At 42.6% G+C, this 18,712-nt stretch overlaps 1 protein-coding gene across 1 annotated transcript in view; it reads left to right on the top strand.

The window, feature by feature from the left end:
* Nucleotides 1–12,963: 12,963 nt before the first annotated feature.
* Nucleotides 12,964–18,712, top strand: part of Eef1akmt1 (EEF1A lysine methyltransferase 1) — a 17,579-nt gene continuing 11,830 nt past the window's right edge. Inside the window, exon 1 of the mRNA XM_028787205.1 lies at nucleotides 12,964–13,037. Within this exon, the coding sequence (XP_028643038.1) occupies nucleotides 12,964–13,037 (74 nt within the window). The remainder of the gene's footprint in view (nucleotides 13,038–18,712) is intronic.

Here is an 18,712-nt window from a genome sequence, read left to right as displayed (position 1 = left end):
ACCAGTTATCAGCATAGTCAGGCCTTTTCATGGCAATATCCCACTTCTGGTATCAATTTATGTCTTAGTCAGTGTTCTATTGCTGTGAAGAGACACTATGACCACAGCAACTCTTATAAAGAGGAAAGCATTTAATTAGACCTTGCTTATAGTTTCAGAGGTTTTAGTCCATTATCAGCATGGTTGGAAGCATGGTGCTAGAGAAGTAGCTGAAAGTTCAACATCTGGATCAGCAGGCAGCAGGAAGGGAACCACTGTAGCTGGCATGGACTTTTGAAACCTCAGAGTCCGTCCCCAGTGATATACTTCCTTCAGCAAAGCCATGCCTTATTATTTCAAATAGTGCTACTCCCTGATTTACAGGCATTCAAATCTATGAGCCAATGAGGGCTCATTCTCATTCAAACCATCACAGGTATTAGGGAGACAGTTACTGAAATGTGGTTATTGGTTGGCTGTGATGTGTAGATACTACACTAGGTAAGTATACATTGCTAAAATAATTTATTTTTAAGTGTGTGGGTCTCTGTGTAGAATACCAAAAGAGGAAGTTGAACTCCCAAGAGCTCAGGTGACAAGCATTTGTGAGCTAATGTGGGAGCAATGTGTGTTTTTAACATCTGAGAGACAATAGAAGGATGTTGAGTGGCCTACTCTGTTACTGCCTTAATCCCTTGGGACAGGGTCTTTTTTTTTTTTTATTTTTTTTTTTTTTTTTTTTTTTTTTTTTTTTTCTGAGACAGGGTTTCTCTGTGTAGCCCTGGCTGTCCTGGAACTCACTCTGTAGACCAGGCTGGCCTCGAACTCAGAAATTCGCCCATCTCTGCCTCCCAAGTGCTGGGATTAAAGGCGTGCACCACCACTGCTGGGCCTTTTTTGGGGGGTGGGGCGGGGCGGGTGACAGAGTCTTACTGAACTTGAATCTGGGTTGGCAGTCGGAATGCTTAGATGATCCTTTTATCTTCCCTCCTGTAAGTGGTGCCAGAGTTACACACATGCAGTCATACTAGGCTTTATGTGTGGATGCTGGGAACTCAGGTCCTTCTGTTGTATGCTGGACCATCTCTCCAGTCCCAGGTGCTAATTTTTTTAAGGGATAAAATGTATCTTGAAAATATATTTTAACCTGATTTTGCTTAGAATCATAATGATTCTTGTGTTTGGAGTTTTGTGTCCTCTCTATGTATTAAAGGTAGAACCATATACATAGGCAGGAACCATCTGAGGGTCAGATAGTTGGAAAGGTCCAAATTATAAAATTCTGTTATTTTAAAAGTTATGTTTACAATTTTAGATAGATAGATAGATAGATAGATAGATAGATAGATAGATAGATATGAAGATATGAGGTTTCTGGATGAGATCTTGTTCCTTCTGTATTATCTAAAATGACATTTCCATTAAACTTTACTTTAGAACTAAGTGGAAACAAAGGGCATAATTGGTGACATCCAAGAGGGAAGTTTGTGGGTGAAATTCCACACAGTGCATTTGGCATAAATCTGAGCATACACGTCAGCAACCTACTGAGTCCCTCTGTGTTGAGTGGATTTTAACAGCGAGCATGAGACCCAACTGGTAAAGTCTCTGGTGTTTCCAGAAGTGTTGAGGCGGAAACACTGCTGTCAGGGCTGGAGAGATGGAGAGAGAACACTTGTTCATGCAGAAGACCCAGGTTCGATTCTCAGCACCCATATAATGGCTCACAACCATACATAATTCCAGTTCCTGGGGATTCAACATCTTCTGGCCTCTGAATGCATACATACACAAAAAATACACCACAAAAATAATAAAATAATGAAATATTTTTTTAAAAAAAACTTATCTTTGGAACTTAGTAGGGATGGGGTATTTTATTCTCATAGTGGTAGTGTTCTTAAGGATACTTTTCCCGCAAATGTTTATGTGAGTGACTACATGAATGTACATGCACTATGTGCATGTGTGGTGTCTGGGGACAGAAAAGGACATGAGGTCCCTTGGAGCAGAGTCTCAGGAACTTGAGTCACCCGATGGGAACTGAACTTATCCTCTAGAAAGACAATTCCCTCTGTGCCATTTCTCCAGCCTCCAAAAATGAAACCTTAAAACAGTGATAAACAGTATTGAATGCTTACTGAGTTCCATGTTACTTAGAAAGTCACACTCGCCGGGCAGTGGTGGCGCACACCTTTAATCCCAGCACTTGGAAGGCAGAGGCAGGTGGATCTCTTGAGTTCGAGAGTTTGAGGCCAGCCTGGTCTACAGAGTGAGTTCCAGGACAGCCAGGGCTACACAGAGAAACCCTGTCTAGAAAAAGCCAAAAAAAAAAAAAAAAAGTCACACTTGCTATCCTCGGTACATGTATTCTAACAAAGACTTGACATCTCACAGTCATTAAATATTGTGTGTGCACAGAACCACAGGTGGGTTCAGTCATGTATGAAGGTCAGCACTTTCCTCTGAGCTCTCCATAGACAGTCCTTAAAATTTTTACAATGTTAGACATACTACTCTTGTCTCTTTTGTTTAAAACGTCCATGTTTTCAGTCAGCTGTCTTGGTCCACTGTGCTATACAAGAGGATACTTGAGTTGATTAGTTTCAAGAGCAGCATTGTTTCTCGTGCTTCTGGTGGCCAGAAAGTCCAAGACGAAGGCATGAGTGTCTAGTGAGAGCTTTTTTGTTTGTTCACATAGCTGAAGTTGGAGAGAGAGGGAGGGAGAGAGAGAGAGGGAGGGAGGGGGGCAACACCTTCTGTCCAGTCCCTTAGAAGGGGCCTAATGTCATCAGTGAAGGATGAGCCTTTAAGCTTCATCACCTCTGAAATGCCTCACTTCAGAATGTTGTCACATTGCCTACATTGAATTGTACAGGGTGTCATGAATTTTGTAGGGTATCCTTGAAAACAAGGCACTTCTATGCACCTGACGCTGTTGTTTCTAAGAGAAAAAAAAATCTGATTCCCAAACTAGACTTTCCTGACAACACTAACTTATGACGTTGTTCATTATCAAATCTTATTTTCGTGTAATTAATAATTTTAATTATTTTTAATTTGTGTGAAGTTAAAATCTTAATTGCATTTCCTTCAGTACAGTCTAGTATCTTGTATCTTGTGGGACTAGAATTTTAGAGATCTCCCTTTGCTTCGTACTTAGGGTGATTTGAATAATTTTGTGGTAAAGCTCTCAAATGGTAGAGTTTGGGTTTATGTTTCAGTAATATGTGCTATATAATAAAAATTATATTTTTTACAGGGCCAGGCATTGTGTAATTGGCAGTCCTTTCTACTTCAAAGGTTAAACAAATCTGGAGGCTCAACTTGGTCCCAATACAAAAAGTAAATAAGAAAAAGAAAAACTCTGTTTGATTGTTGTTTTTTGAGACAGGATCTAATATGTAGCCCTGCTCCCTGTGAACTTGTTGCGTAGTCCAAATCTTTTTTTTTTTTTTTTCAAGACAGAGTTTGTCTGTGTAGCCCTGGCTGTCCTGGAACTCACTCCGTAGACCAGGCTGGCCTCGAACTCAGAAATCTGCCTGCCTCTGCCTCCCAAGTGCTGGGATTAAAGGCATGCGCCACCACTGCCCGGTCACGTAGTCCAAATCTTAATTAAAGTCACAGAAAAGTACCTGCCTTCTCTGACCACTGGGCCTCACAATCACATATTTCTATCTTAACAGATCTTTCAAGATCTCTGCACCATTACTAAATATAAAAGGAATAATTCCTTAATTAAAATTAATTTGGAAGCATCTTTTAGATCCAATTTGATTGATTTTTTTACTTCAATAAAAACTAGTTTGCCTTTGATACTAGTTTAGTGATTTGTGAGAAACATTTAATTATAATACATAGGTTTCACGGAGAAAATATTGACTTTTATATATTGCATGAAGTGGCCACCAAGTAACAGTTTTAGATAGGTGGTGGTGACAGTCTCCTTTAATGCCAGTTTTCGACACAGTTTTTTCAAGAAACGAAACAAAAGGGTTGCGCTTTCTGGTGTCTTCTGACACTTTAATATTTAAAAATAGCATATAATTGAATACATGAAGATAAAAATTGTGTCATACATACGTAAGAGGAATGGAAACTTTAAAAAAAATTAGGTGCAAAATAGTTTGCTTTAACACAAGGGTTTTTTTTTTAATTAAGTCATAAAAGTAGGTGGTTTCATTTTTCATTTAATAGTTTTTTTTTTCTTGCTCGCTATTTTGATAAGTTGCACTTGATTTGAACTATTTGGTTTAATAGAATAGTCATTCGTTCAGAGAAATCGAAATCAAAATGAACTATGGTTTGAACAGAGGAAACACTACTGTATATAAAAATTGTGACACAGTCCATTATCCAGCTGCTTATTGAATGGCATCAGGAGCTGAGTGATGATTTAAAGCTGCTCATTCAGATCATAAAATCGATAAAGGGAGAAGAGAACGGCAGGAACATAATATAGTTTCCCTACCCCTAGGAAAGAAAAGTACATGTGGTTTGATTACTGCTGAATGAAAGGGAGCGTTAGTTTTAATTAAGGTCTATTGTGTGCCAGTTACCGTGATAGGTTGGTAAAATATATGTTCATATACTATCTGTGAATCAACACTGAAAGCTCTGAAAGATTAATGGGTTTGAAAGGTTTTTCTGAATTCCCTTATTATTATGAATCCTTTACTTAGTGATTCAATTGTAAGACTGACTTCTAAGTACCAAACGGCCTGAATACCCCAATCTAATTAAAACCTTGATCGTGGAAGCCGGAAGCTGACTGGGCGGGACTAGATGCTCATTGGTCCCCTCCATCTGGTCGGCTTCGGAGCAAACGCGGAGGTCCCCGCCCCTAACACTTTTTTTTTTCCTGGCCCTGTGACGACTGCGCATGTGTCAGTGGTGAGTGGCGGGCGCGGAGTGGGGCGGTAGAGGGTCGAGGGCAGTTTCGGGTGGGTTCCGAACTAAGGCTTGGGGTCAGTGGAGACTGCGGCGGTCAAGCCGGGTCCACCCTGACCCTTTGAGACTTTCCCAGTAGGGGCCTCGTCTCTCCGGGGTCCCTGAACTTGGACACTTAAAACCGGAAACAGATCTATAGTGGTCCGGTCGCAATGGTGCCCTAACCTGATGCGGGAAGACTACCGAGGGTTGGGGGAGAATCTAAACGCACGCGGACGTGGGAAGCCACAAGCCTTGGCCTGGGGCTTGGCCACCCGGCTGTACATCCAAACTTACCATGTGGTGTGTTTATGGCCTGCTTTTCTGTGGAAGCTTTATCTCAGGTCATGGTGGGATTTATTATTTTGAGATGGTCTCACTGTAGCCAGGCTGGTCTCGAACTCAAACTCATTGGTGCCTAGTGCTAGCGTTTTCCTCATGTCACCACACCCAACAAAATTTATTATTTATCTTTAAATAATAAATAAATATTTAACAAAAAAAAAGCAGTATTTAGAAAGTGAAGGGCTTCCCTCGGCCAGAGAGACTTGTATGAAAATGAAAGCACAGTATTTTTATAGCTGGGTGTTAGGCAGTGCATGTCTTTAATCTAGCACTCAGAGGCACAGGCAGGCAGATCTCTGAGTTCAAGGCCAGCCTGGTCTATAGAGCAAGTTCCAGGACAGCCAAGGCTACACAAAGAAACCCTGTCTGGATAGATCAGTCAACCAATAAGATAACTTAGAGAATATCTACCAGGTGTGTCCAGCCTTTTGACATTGGAAAGTGACTGTCATCTACAGAGTTCAGAAACAACCAAGTTGAAAACCATCTCCTTTCTAGTTACCCTGGGTACATGTGTCTGTGAGCCACAGGTTGAGCATACCTGACAGGCCATTCTCTTCCATTCGCCTACTAGTATAGGTACCCTTCCTGCAGTTTACTAATGACGCTGCTTTTCATTCTCTTTCTGCTGGGTTACACTGTCTTCCCCTAAATATCTTGGAGAAGGTACTTAGATACTCTGTGGAAACATACAGTACTGTTAGTTTTTGTTGTTTTGGTAGATTTGATGTGTGGAAATAGAAGACTTTTATACAAATGAAGAATCCTTGCTGCTGGTGATCATTGCAAACCTCCTTTGCTTGTGGTAGTCCTCTTCCTGTAATCCCGTTTCCATCCTTGCCTATCAAGGCAAATCGCCTTGACTTTTCACTTCTCATCCGGTTCTCCCCAGTTGTCCCACAGTGCTGAGCCACACTTCTGTAATAGAGCAATCCCCACCATGCCATTTCTTTGTCTCTGGAGTCTCTGGACCTCTGCACTAAGGACGTTTCGGGTTAGGTATATCTTTGAAGTAGAGGGCTGTCCACTGAACTGTAGAAAGTTGAGCACCATAGCTGACTTTATCAAACACTGGCTGCCAGCCATGCCCTTGATTGTGACAAATAAAAGTGTTTCCAGGTGTTTGCAAGTGTTTCTTCTAGAAGAAGAGTGACTCCTGGCTCTCTCATGAGAACCACTGATCTAGAATATGAGCCAGTGTACACTCCAGGTCAGTTTAATATAACACAGTCCTTTTCAGACCTGCTTAACACAATTTCACAAACTTACTTTGATATTACAAAAAAAAAAATACAAAACAGCCACACAGGGTAACACATACCTGTAATCTCAGGAAGCTGAGACAGCAGGCTCATGGGTTTGAGGCTAGCCTAACTACATAGTAGCTCCAGGAGAGCCTGGGCTACATAGTGAGATTCTGTCTTCCATATCGCCCCCCCCCCCCGAAATGGTTAGTAATGACAGGAACTTCTGTCTTCCACCACTACCTTAGTAAAATAGAACTTTACCAAGCATAGTTCTAACACACAGAGGTAACCACTTTTTATGTACTTTATTTTATCTGTACAGTTTTGAACTTTATTTTAATGAAGTTATTCATATTTTCTGTGATTAGTATTGGGGACTAAACCTATAGTTTTGCACATACTAAGCAAGCACTCTGCCACTAAGCCATACCCCAAGCCCTTAATATTTTATATTTTATTACAGGATATCACTGAGTTTTGTATATGTATATTCATATTTATATATATATATAAAGAGAGAGAGAGAGATTTTTTAGAAAGAGGATGAACTGTGATAGGCAAGAGTGCTATAAATGTAAAATGAAAACATTTTAGCCCTTTTTCTGGAAATAAATGGGATTAAAAAATACAGCAATATATAAAAATCTTATTATACTCACGATCCTCACCTAAGAAATTTTTTGTCACTTTTCATACATAGGCATAAAAAATAATTGAATCAAACATTTACTGATAGTAACCACACATTTTCTTTTTTATTGGCTGCGTTAAGGCACTTTGCCCGCATGTATGTACTTATATATGCCATGTGCATGCCAGTGCCTGCTAAGCCCAGAAGAGGGCATTGGATCCCCATGAGCTAGTTACAGATGGTTGTGAGTCAGCATGTGGGTGCTGGGAACTGAGCCTGGATCCTCTGCAAGAGCAGCCTGTGCTCTTGGCCACTATAAATTTATCTTAAATCAATTCTTTGGTGTACATTACTATTAAACATAAAGACAGATTTGCATACCAATAGATATACTTGATTCTTTTTACATAATGAATCAAGTCATGCTGAATATTTACTATTACAGACTGTAGAGTTTCCAACGTTTCCCAGAGTTGGTCAGCTTTTTGGTATGATTGTCATTAATAAGAACACTTCAGCTGGGCGGTGGTGGCACACGCCTTTACTCCCAGCACTTGGGAGGCAGAGGCAGGCGGATTTCTGAGTTCGAGGCCAGCCTGGTCTACAGAGTGAGTTCCAGGACAGCCAGGGCTATATAGAGAAACCCTGTCTCGAAAAAACAAAAAAGGGGGCTCGAGAGATGGGTCAGCGGCTAAGACCACTGTCAGCGATTAAGAGTACTGACTGTCTCGAAAAAACAAACCAAAAAAAAAAAGAGTACTGACTGCTCTTCCAGAGGTCCTGAGTTCAAATCCCAGCAACCACATGGTGGCTTACAACTATCTGTAATGAGATTGGATGCCCTCTTCTGGTGTGTCTGAAGACAGCTGCAGTATACTCATAAATAAATTAATTAATTAAAAAAAAAAAGAAACACAAGTGACCAGTTACAACGGTATATTTTTTTTAAATTTAATTGTCAGAGACAATTTTTTAAAAATTATGTGTCCTTTTGTGTGTGCATGCACACTGTCTGGGGAAGCCAGAAGAAGGCTCTGGATCCCTTGGAGCTGGAGTCAGCCTCCCAGTGTGGGTGCTGGGAACCCAGCTCAGGTCCTCTGTGAGAACAGTGTGTGCTCTTGACTGCTGAACCATTCTCCAGCCTCACAAACAACAGTTTTTAAAATCAAATATTCTAATGCAGTGCAATCTAAACTTAGTACTGAGAGTAGAAAACTGAGCATAGTACAGACAACACAGTTCACAATGTGTTTTGTGGCTTGGTGCCACGCCTCGTGTTGTGTGTGCAGAGCCAAGGCTGTAGAGACGTGCAGCACAGGCTGAGTGAAACACCGCAGATTCACCAGGGGATGAATGTTCAGTTAACTTTTGGTTGTTGCATATCTAGTAACTTTCACTGATGCCAACACTCCCCACACCCCCATCACACTTTTAGCTATGAAACCTCATGTATGAGGTCATAACCCTCAGTTTAAGAAGTTAAGGAACATCTAGGCTAAGTATACACAAGGTTTTCAAGGTTTGGGGCACCAGGCATTCATCTGGTGCGTGGACATACATGAAGGCAAAACACCTAAATAAAAAAGAAAAACAGGTAAAGAAAAGATTGAATACATTAAGTATGAGTATGAGAAAGACTTCCTGTTTGTTGAGATGAAAACTGTGTATCAAAGATGAACCTGGGGTCTGCTGAGATGCTTCAGTGGGTAAAGTTTCTTGTGGACAAGCCTGTTGCCCAGAGTTTGACTCTCAGAATGTACATGGCCAAGGCTTTTTATCAGATCTGATGCAAAACTAGAAATTCTGCAGATCTAAGAACCTCAGTAAACCCTAAGTACTAAAAACATGTAGAAAGTGCACCAAGGCAGAAATAAATAGAAAAAGAATCTTAAAGACCACTGGGAAAGAAAAATAGAGAAGAGCATGAGAGAGTGCTTTCCTTAGAGCTCATTGTGTGTGCACACGGACATAGGTGTGGCACCATGCATGTGCAAAAGTCAGAGAATCGCTCTCCAGGAGTGAGTTCCTTCCCAGCCCTATTCATTTGTTTGTTTGCTTGCTTGCTTTTTGAGACAGTGTCTCTGTGTAACCCTGGCTGGCGTGGAACTAGCTATGTAGACTTGGCCAAACTCAGAGATCCACCTGCCTCTGCCTTCCAAGTGCTGGGATTAAAGTGCTGTGCCCCATGCCTGGCCATCATACCTTCTTTCAGGGTTTCTGCTGTATCCGCCTCCTATCTCTTACCAGTACTGGGGCTGGGGTATCATGTAAGCCGCCCCATCTGGTTGGTTGGTTGGTTTTATTTGCATTTTACGTGTAAGGGCATTTGCCTTAATAGATATCCATGCACCACATGCATGCCTAGCGCCAGTAAAGGCCAGAAACGGGCAGCACATCGTCTGGGACTGGAGTTATAGAAAGTTGTGAGCTGCTGAGGATCGAACCAGATCCTGTGGAAGAGCAGTCAGGGAGTGCTCTTGACTGCTGAGCCACCTCTCCAGCCCTTCATCTGGCTTTTTTTACAGGGATTCCAATGATGATTGACCTCAGGTTACCAAGGTTACATAGACAGTGACTTTACCTGCTAAGCCATTCCTCCATCCCCAGGAAGTTTTAGATATGTGTGCTTTCCGTTTAAAATTCACTTCTCACTAGGCAAAGGTGGGCATGCCTTTAATCCCAGACAGGTGGACCTCTGTGAGTTTGAGACCTGGTCTACATAGCAAGTCCCAGAACACCCGGGCTACATGGAGAAAAAACCATTCTCATTGTTATTTGGTGGGCATAGGAAACAAGTCCATACAACATATATTCTTGCACTGCAGGTCACAGACACTTGGTGAAATGAGTGATTCAGAAGACGATGACATACCCCAGCTTTCTTCCCATACCTTAGCCGCTCTCCAGGAATTTTATGCTGAGCAGAAGCAATGCATCAACCCAGGAGGGGATGATAAATATAACGTGGGGGTACTAGAGGAAAACTGGGTAAGTAAGTGCATCCGTGTTGGGAAGTAGCGGTGTGGTGTGTGCAGTTGTGGTGCTTGACTTCCCTCAACCTGTGTCACTCAGGAGCTGAGAGCTCCAGGGAGCAAGGGCAGAAGGCAGACAGCATACGGAAGTCCTAGGACAGGATGCACAGATTTTCCTGGCTCTGACCTGCAGGCTGGCTGGTGATCAGAGAAGGGGCTTTCAGGTAGTGAAACAGTAATGTCAAAGCACACCTCATTGGTTTTCATAGAACCCAACCGGTTTTGTGGTGGGAAAAAAAATGGATCAATAGGCTAATTTCTAGTTTTATACATTTTGTATTTTGTAGCCATATAAAAAGTAGATATGGGGCAGGCAATGGTACATGCCTGTAATCCTAGTACCAAGGAGCCAGAGGCAGAGGGATCCAACAGCCTCAGGCCCACCATGCCTACCTACATAGTGAGTTTAGGGACATAGCAAACTCTTGTCTCAAAAAAATGGAAATAAGAAAGGAGTAGGAATTTAAAAAAAATAAAACTACTAAGGGAAACCCCTAACATAAGTATTTTGAAGTTATCAGCTGAGTAACAAGTTCTCACATTTGTCTGCTAACTGAAGTAACAGGTCCATCTTTCCCTGTCACTTTGTAAGTGGAGAAAGGTTTTATGTCTTGTTTGTTCAGATTTTGCATTTGTGCCCAGCTGAGATCCTTTGGTGTATTACAGTTTTCTGATCACTCTTAAACCTCACTTAAAGCTACCGTGTAAAAACATTCCCCTCCTGTACGCCACATGTTCTATCTAACCAAACGGCACTTTATTGTGACTTCTTTGTATATTTTTATTATTTGCTTTGTTAAAGGCTGGCCTTGAACTCCTGATCCCCTGCCTCTACCTGCAAGTTCTGGGAATCCAAATGTGTGCCACCTCATCTGAGTTCTCTACGTATTTTCACTTGTTAGCTTGATCTACAGATAAATAGTGTGCATTTGAAGTATTATTCTTTTTAGGTGGTCTTTTTCTTCAGCTTAATCTTTAGATAATTATGCAATTCTTTTCTGACTTTAAAAGTAACATATGGCTGTTGTAGAATATATATAAAAGCATCTACAAAAGCTAGTTCCATTCCCACTACTTACTCATCTAGTTTGAGGACTTTAGTTTGCTGATAAAAGTGAGGAAATATCCCAAGGGGATGTTTTTATTTTTTAATCCCAGCACTCGGGAGGCTGAGGCAGGAGGATCATTAGATCCAGGCTGTGGCAGAGCAGCGGTCGCTGTCATCTGTCTCTCAGTTTCAGGTTTTTGTCTCTGCCTGTTGCATCTTGGGGACTTTCTGCATTATGATTAATTTTATGTCTTTTCCTGAGAAAATGTTTAGGAAAAGTCTTAAACTTACTTAAACTTCTCTGGCCCTGTTTGGAAGTCTTCCATATGCCCTGGAGATGGTTAAGCATGGGTAAGCACTAATATTGGCTGGGAATCTCTAAATGAACCCCCACCCCCACCCCAAGCAATCTCAAACAGTATAGTTGGTGTAGGGTCAACAGAGACAACTGACAAACTCTGACTGGCCAGGAGAAAGGTTACAGATTCAGTACGTTTAGAGTTCTCTGACAATGTAGGTTAACTATAGGGGGTCGTACAGGGTATAGCCCTGGAGGACTAGAACTCAGTAAATGAGATAGATTAACTAGAGTGATCTTTTCCTTCTTTATAGAGCAGGCGATGAAGCGACACGGTATAAGGAGTTGGGTGTTAATATTTGCTATTCAGAAAAAGATTGGTTTTTAAAATTTTTCAGTTTGTCTGGAGTACTTTAAAACCACAAATACTGCCAGCCTAAAAGCAGGCTGTCATAAAATAAATGTGTTTGCTTTGACAAAAACATTCTTTAGATTATTTGAATTGGAGTTATAGGGCTAATAATAAAAATAAAATCTGTTCTGTTTGTACTTTCTAATTGTGACTAAACTTGTAAACCTGGACAAAAATTAAACACATGTCCAGAGACAAATGACATAATTGGTACTATCTGGATAATTACGCGTCTGTATTTGTTCTGTGAAACCTGTATAAAGAAGCAATATGATTGCCGGTCACTCAGAGCTGCAGGACTCCCCAGACCACGATGCCTGACTTATTCTTCCCTCAATGATTTTTTTTAAATCCCAGCACTCAGAAGTCTGAGGCAGGAGGATCATTAGATCAAGGCTGTGGTACAGCCATGTCCACTGTCCCCCAGCAAGGCTGTCCTGAATTATACCATAAGACCTCCCATGTAAAAAAACAAACAAAAATAACCAAGGAATATAGCTCATTGGTAGACCACTGCCTAGCATATATTCCATACATGTATTCCTGTGTTCCATACCTAGCAATGCACACACATCCACATGCACACACAGAGACACAAGAAAATTCTGGATATGACTAGTAAAGAAAATCCAGGAGGGAAGGTTGAGAAAATGGCTCATTAGTAATGTACTTACCAGGCAGGCATGAAGACCTGAGTTCAAATTCAGCACTCATGTTAACAGCTGGAATTGATGATGTACACTTGTGAGCCCAGCACTTGGAAGGTAGAGACAGGAGGATCCCTCGAGCCTACATGCAGCTGATCAACCACATTGATGAGCTCCTGGGTTAAGAAAATGAGAAATTTGTCAAAGAAATAATAGTAAGCTGAGAGGTGACTGAAGAAGATCCCAGTGTTACACAGACACATACCTCACACACAAAGATCCTCAGACCTTCCTGAGGAAGAGCAGGTCTTCCTAGAACCTTAGGATCAGAGCTCTATCACCTCTCTCAATAACTTGATTAGAAACTAGAACTCTAGAGGTGGACACAGTGGCACATGTCTGTTACCCACACAGGAGAGTGGAGGCGGAAGGGTCAGGAGCTTACGGTTATCCTCAGCAGCATGGCAAGGTGAGGCCAGTTTTATCACTGGAGTTGCTGGCTGTGATGGTGGCTGCCTTTAATCCCAGCACTGGGGAAGCTGAAGCAGGTAAATCGCTGAGGTCCAGGCCAGCCAGGGCTCTGTCTCAAAAGATAATAAAATAGGTAAATGAAGGAAGGAAGAAATTATAAATCTAAAATGCTGCAAATATTTTGATAAAAATTGTATTCAGCTAAGCTGTCAGTCAAGTGTGAGAACAGATATATATTTTAGACTTGCAGCACTTCCTCCCAACAGAAAGCTTAGCTCTAGCAAGTAAAGGAAGGAAAGAAGGCATGAGCTCTGCTCCAGCAAGGAGGCTGTGAACAAGGAAGGTTCGCGTGGGCTCCAAGAAGGAGGCTGACACACAGAGCAGGAGACGTTCCCAGACAACTGTGACACCAAGTCCCAGAGAAGGGCCTTCTGAAACCTGCACAGCAGTGGGACCCCGCAGGAAGAGAGTTCTGTTCAAAGGCCGATAGAGGGCTTGAGAACTGAAGGTCAGGACAACGGACTGCACACTGCTCATTGGTGGAGTTCTTGCCTACCAGCCATGAAACGGGCTCATCCTAGTACTGTATCATGGCTCACACCTGTAATCCCAGCGCTGGGAGGGGAAGCAGCAGAGTCAGAAGTTTCAAGCCACATAGGGAAGTTCAAAGTGTGGGATATGTAAGACCCTGACTGTAATAAAGAAAGGGAGGGAGGGAGGGTGGGGTTGGCAATCATGCACGTATATTAACTTGGAAAAACCAGTGATCATACTGGAAAAGAATGTACTCAGTATATTATGTGGCTCAACACTGTTGGTTCCAGTTTTCCAAAATGTGGATTCCAACTCTGTCAAGAGATGAAGTCAGAGGTATGTGTGAGAGCAAAGTGTGTGCCACAGGAACAGCTCGATTAGAGACTGATTCTACGTATTGTGTTTAGAGGTGTGGTGCAAAGGGTGAGAGAAACCAAAAATTGAAGATGATAGCTTCTAAGAAATGGAAGATTTCTAAAAGCAGGGAGATATGGGGTAAGAGGATTAATTTTCATTGTAAATCTAGTAGTTTTGGGGAGAGGCACTTTGCTTACAAAGCTGTGTTCCTATAGTACAGAAATAGGGCTTTGGTTTGCTGACAGCGCCAGCGCTGCCACGGTACGAGGCTCAGGCGTAGGCCTGGGGGATTGAAGGAAGACACAGACTCGGGTCATTCGTTATCAAATGATGGATATAACTGATGACAGAAAATTAGCTTATAAAGTTAAGAGACAAGGAGTGTCTGTGTGCGACATGGTGGATTAGCTTCCACGTGTACTCATCAGCCAAAGCCTTCATTTTATCTTTCTGTGTATGAGTATTTGCCTGCATGTATGTATATGTATGTGCCATGTGCATGCTTGGTGCCCGAGAAGGTCAGGAGAGGGTATTGGATCCCTGGAACTACAGTCGTAGATGGTAGAGAAACACCATGTGGGTGCTGGAAAGGAGCCCAGGGTATCTGCAAGGGCAACAGGTGGTCTGAACCACTGAGCTCTCTCCAGCCCATCAGAACATTTCATCGCCTCAGGAGGAAACATACTTCTCTCCCCTTTTGCTATCAGGGGCCTCATTCTGTGGTCCTTCCTTGCCTGGCAACCTAATGGGCTTTCTGTTGTTGTTCTGTAGCCTCTTCTGAGTATCTCATAGCAGTGGAATCACATGACATGTAGGATTTTGGGTCTGACTTTCTCCCTCAGTGTTTCCAAGGCTCATCATCTATAAATGTAGCACTTCAGTACCTTGGTCTCTCTGGATAGACCACATAGTCCACTGTGGGTACACACTGAATCTTTGTCACCTGTTGGATGGATCACAACCCACGGTGTGGGTACACACTGCATCTTTAGCACAGCCCACTGTGTGGGTGCACACTGCATCTTTAGCACAGCCCACTGTGTGGGTGCACACTGCATCTTTAGCACAGCCCACTGTGTGGGTGCACACTGCATCTTTAGCACAGCCTGCTGTGTGGGTGCACACTGCATCTTTGTAACTGGTTCTTCACATGGCAGGCTTTTGGCTTATTTGTATCTTTGACAGATTTTCATTTTTTTTTTTTTTTTTTTTTTTTGGTTTTTCGAGACAAGGTTTCTCTGTATAGCCCTGGCTGTCCTGGAACTCACTCTGTAGACCAGGCTGGCCTCGAACTCAGAAATCCGCCTGCCTCTGCCTCCCAAGTGCTGGGATTAAAGGCGTGCGCCACCAACGCCCGGCCCTGGGCAGATTTTTAAATCAAAGACTCTGTTTGTATGACAGCTAGATCTTGCTGGGGAAAGAGGTGGAGAAATGGGCTGACCACAGAGGAAAACCAAACTGATTTTTTTACATTAACATCATTCTTCACTTATAAATATGAATACATTAGTAAGGACCACCAGAACTTTAAGGGAAGTCACCAGTCAGGATGAAACAAACATCAAAACTAGGGGCTGGAAAGACCACTCAGCAGTTAAAAGTACTGACTGCTCTTCCAGAGATGCTGAATTCAATTCCCAGCAACCACATAGTGGCTTACAACCATCTGTAATGGTATCCAATACACTCTTCTTGTGTGTCTAAAGAGAGCAACAGTGTACTCACATATATAAAATAAATAAATAAGTCTTTTAGAAGCCCAGAAAAACTAAAGCAACTCACAACCGTAAGGAACAAAGACAGTAACTTGGGAAACAAAGAGGTGAAGAGGGAAGCCATGGAGACCACCAACCAGCCACAGCTGCCTTCAGCAGGCTCTGCCTCTGCCTCTGCCTCTCTGCCCCTGCCCCTGCCCCTGCCTCTGCCCCTGCCCCTGCCCCTGCCCCTGTCCCTCTCTGCCTCTCTCTGCCTCTCTGCCTCTCTCTGCCTCTCTCTGCCTCTCTCTGCCTCTCTCTGCCCCTCTGCCTCTCTCTCTGCCTCTCTCTGCCTCTCTGCCTCTCTCTGCCTCTCCTCTGCCTCTCTGCCTCTCTGCCTCTCTCTGCCTCTCTCTGCCTCTCTGCCTCTCTCTCTGCCTCTCTGCCTCTCTCTCTGCCTCTCTGCCTCTCTGCCTCTCTGCCTCTCTGCCTCTCTGCCTCTCTCTGCCTCTCTCTGCCTCTCTCTGCCTCTCTCTGCCTCTCTCTGCCTCTCTCTGCCTCTCTGCCTCTCTGCCTCTCTGCCTCTCTGCCTCTGCCTCTGCCCACATCTCTGCTGTCTGTCAGTCTCCTGCCTGACCCAGTGCAGAATGTCTGGGCCAAGGGGAGAGAGTGCTGCCTCTGCTGCAGGGAGGGGAGAATCCCAAAGGCATTTTGGAAGAACAGACCTCTTTCCAAGTATTACAGCTCTAGCAACAGAAACTCTTGGACATCAGGATGATTCTTGTACACCTTTTACTTCTCCTGAATAGAGCTCTTATATACAGTTTCCAGGTGGGTTAGGGTCTGGCAGCAGATAATGCCTATTGGCTTGGTCTGAGAGCTTGGAGATACCACAGTTACATGTGGAAGAGCCTGAGGTACTATTCCTCTTGACTGATGGCCATAGACCTCTCTGTGGGAGGGGCTGTGGAGGGCTGAAGCTAAATGAAAACAACCAGGGCCTAGGAGCAGTGCCGAACACCTGCCTTATAAAGATCTGGGGTTCAAGGCTTATGTTCAACCAGGCATCCAGATGTGTCTCAAAGCCCACCGCCCCACAATGGTGCAATGAATTCCCAGGTTTAGATTTCTTCTTATAGGCACCATGGGTGTTAGGTCTTCTGACAGCCTAAAACTATTAACAACACTATTGTGTTAGATTGCATCTCCAAAAAAATAAAAGGAGAAGAAGAAGAAGAAGAAATTGTGTGTGTGTTTATATTGCTGAACATATAATGTATGAATAAGAAATATTTGAAGGAATAGTTTACCTTCAAATTATTAAGATTAAACAACCTTGAGAATCAGGCTACCTGTTTTCAAATCTCAGTGCTGATACTTGTGTTGTGACTGTGAGCAAATCCTCTGGCACTCATTTCTGAAAAGGTAATAAAAGCCCTCCTTTTGTATTATTATTATGCTGATTCAGCATTAAAAAAGAGAAAGACAGAAACAGTGTTTTCCAATCAGAAAGAAACTCAGAGAAGATTTCAGTTCACAGACCACTTTCATCCTTGTCAGCTCCCAAAAAACTTGAGGATAAATGGCTAACTGTAGTGTCTATTAACATACCAAAGCACTAGGTGGCCTCTAAACTCACTCAGTCCTTGTGGCTCTTCTCACCCTGGCCCTTCCCTAAACCACTACAGCCCAGAGGCTCCCTCCCTCCTCCCTTCTTGTTCTATAAAAGCCTGGCCTTTTGATCATGCACTCTCCTGATTCTCTTTGGCCTCTCAGCTCCCTCCCTTGACCTCCACCTCCTGGCTTTTGGTCCCATCTGTGAGCGCTCTTTCCCCTCTCAGTTCTCTTCTCTCTCATTCTCTCTCTTTTCCTGGCCACACTCAGTCTGGATGCTCCCATGTGCCTCTGACTGTTCTTTCCCTCATATATACAGTAAAATCCTTCTTCTCAAGAAATCCTACCTTGGAGCAGCCATGTCCTCACTTTGTTCAATCATGAAGACACTGTTCTGGCATTTCATCAGTATCAAAGGCTTATTGAGACGCAGGAGAAAATCACTAATGAATTAAAGATAAAAAGAAAAACCATCTTACACAACACAACACTATTCTTCACACCTTAGCTATAGGCAGAATTTACCTATGAGGCAAATACCCTCTGCTCTACTTTGTGGTTTCAAGCTAGGATTAATGCATCAGAGTGGAGAGAAAAAAACCTTCCCTGTGAATTTTGAAGCATTAGCTCAACGTGACTGACCACAGTAATAATTTGTGACCTTTGTAAAAGCAAAAATTTCTTGTTTTTACTATAGAGCTTTTAATTTCTAAGAACTGACATGCCACGCAGAAGCCAACATTTGGAAAGCTGAATGGCAGATTCTATTAAACCTGGAAATCCTGGTTTAAGAGGTAGCTACTGGAGCTAGCTAGCTAGCTAGCTATGCTGTAATATTTCAAGAAATGTTGGTAAAGTCAAACTCCAGAAGACAGCTCACCCTGAAAATAACTCTGATCAAGGTCACACTCAGAGTTACATTGCCCTCCTTAAAAGTTTCCTGCAAACTAAGCTTGCCCCTCCCTCTGGTAAGGTTACAACATACTGAAAATTTTGTAGCATGCTTATCAGAAATATATTAATATCCTAACATTTTTGTCAGTAATTAAAACTATTATTAAAATTACTCAGAAATCATACCTTTTAATTTAAATAATTAAAGCCAGTACTTCATATCTGCTAAACCAGGAGTTATCAACCTGGGTGTCAAACAATTTTTTCACAGGGGTTGCCTAAGACCATAAGGAAAGACAGATATTTACATTATGATTCATTAGCAGTAACAAAATTATAGTTGTATAATAATGATGAAAATAATTTTGTAGTTGTGGTCACTACAATATAAGGAACTGTATTAAAGGGTTGTTGACTTACAGATAATTCTGCTAGGTTCCACCCAACAAGGGCCTAGCAACAGCTTGTAAGATTGCCTGCCAGACGCAAGCCAGGCTTATAAGAGGACTGTTCCAACCCCAGCCCACTTTCCCCTGTCTCTGTCTCTCTCTGTCTCTCTCTGCCTCTCTCTGTCTCTCTG

The sequence above is a fragment of the Grammomys surdaster genome, unplaced genomic scaffold (assembly GCF_004785775.1).
Source record: "Grammomys surdaster isolate TR1022 unplaced genomic scaffold, NIH_TR_1.0 125617, whole genome shotgun sequence".
In the NCBI taxonomy this organism is placed as follows: Eukaryota; Metazoa; Chordata; class Mammalia; order Rodentia; family Muridae; genus Grammomys; species Grammomys surdaster.
The sequence above is the reverse complement of the archived record's forward strand: the minus strand, read 5'-3'. Positions and strand labels throughout refer to the sequence as shown.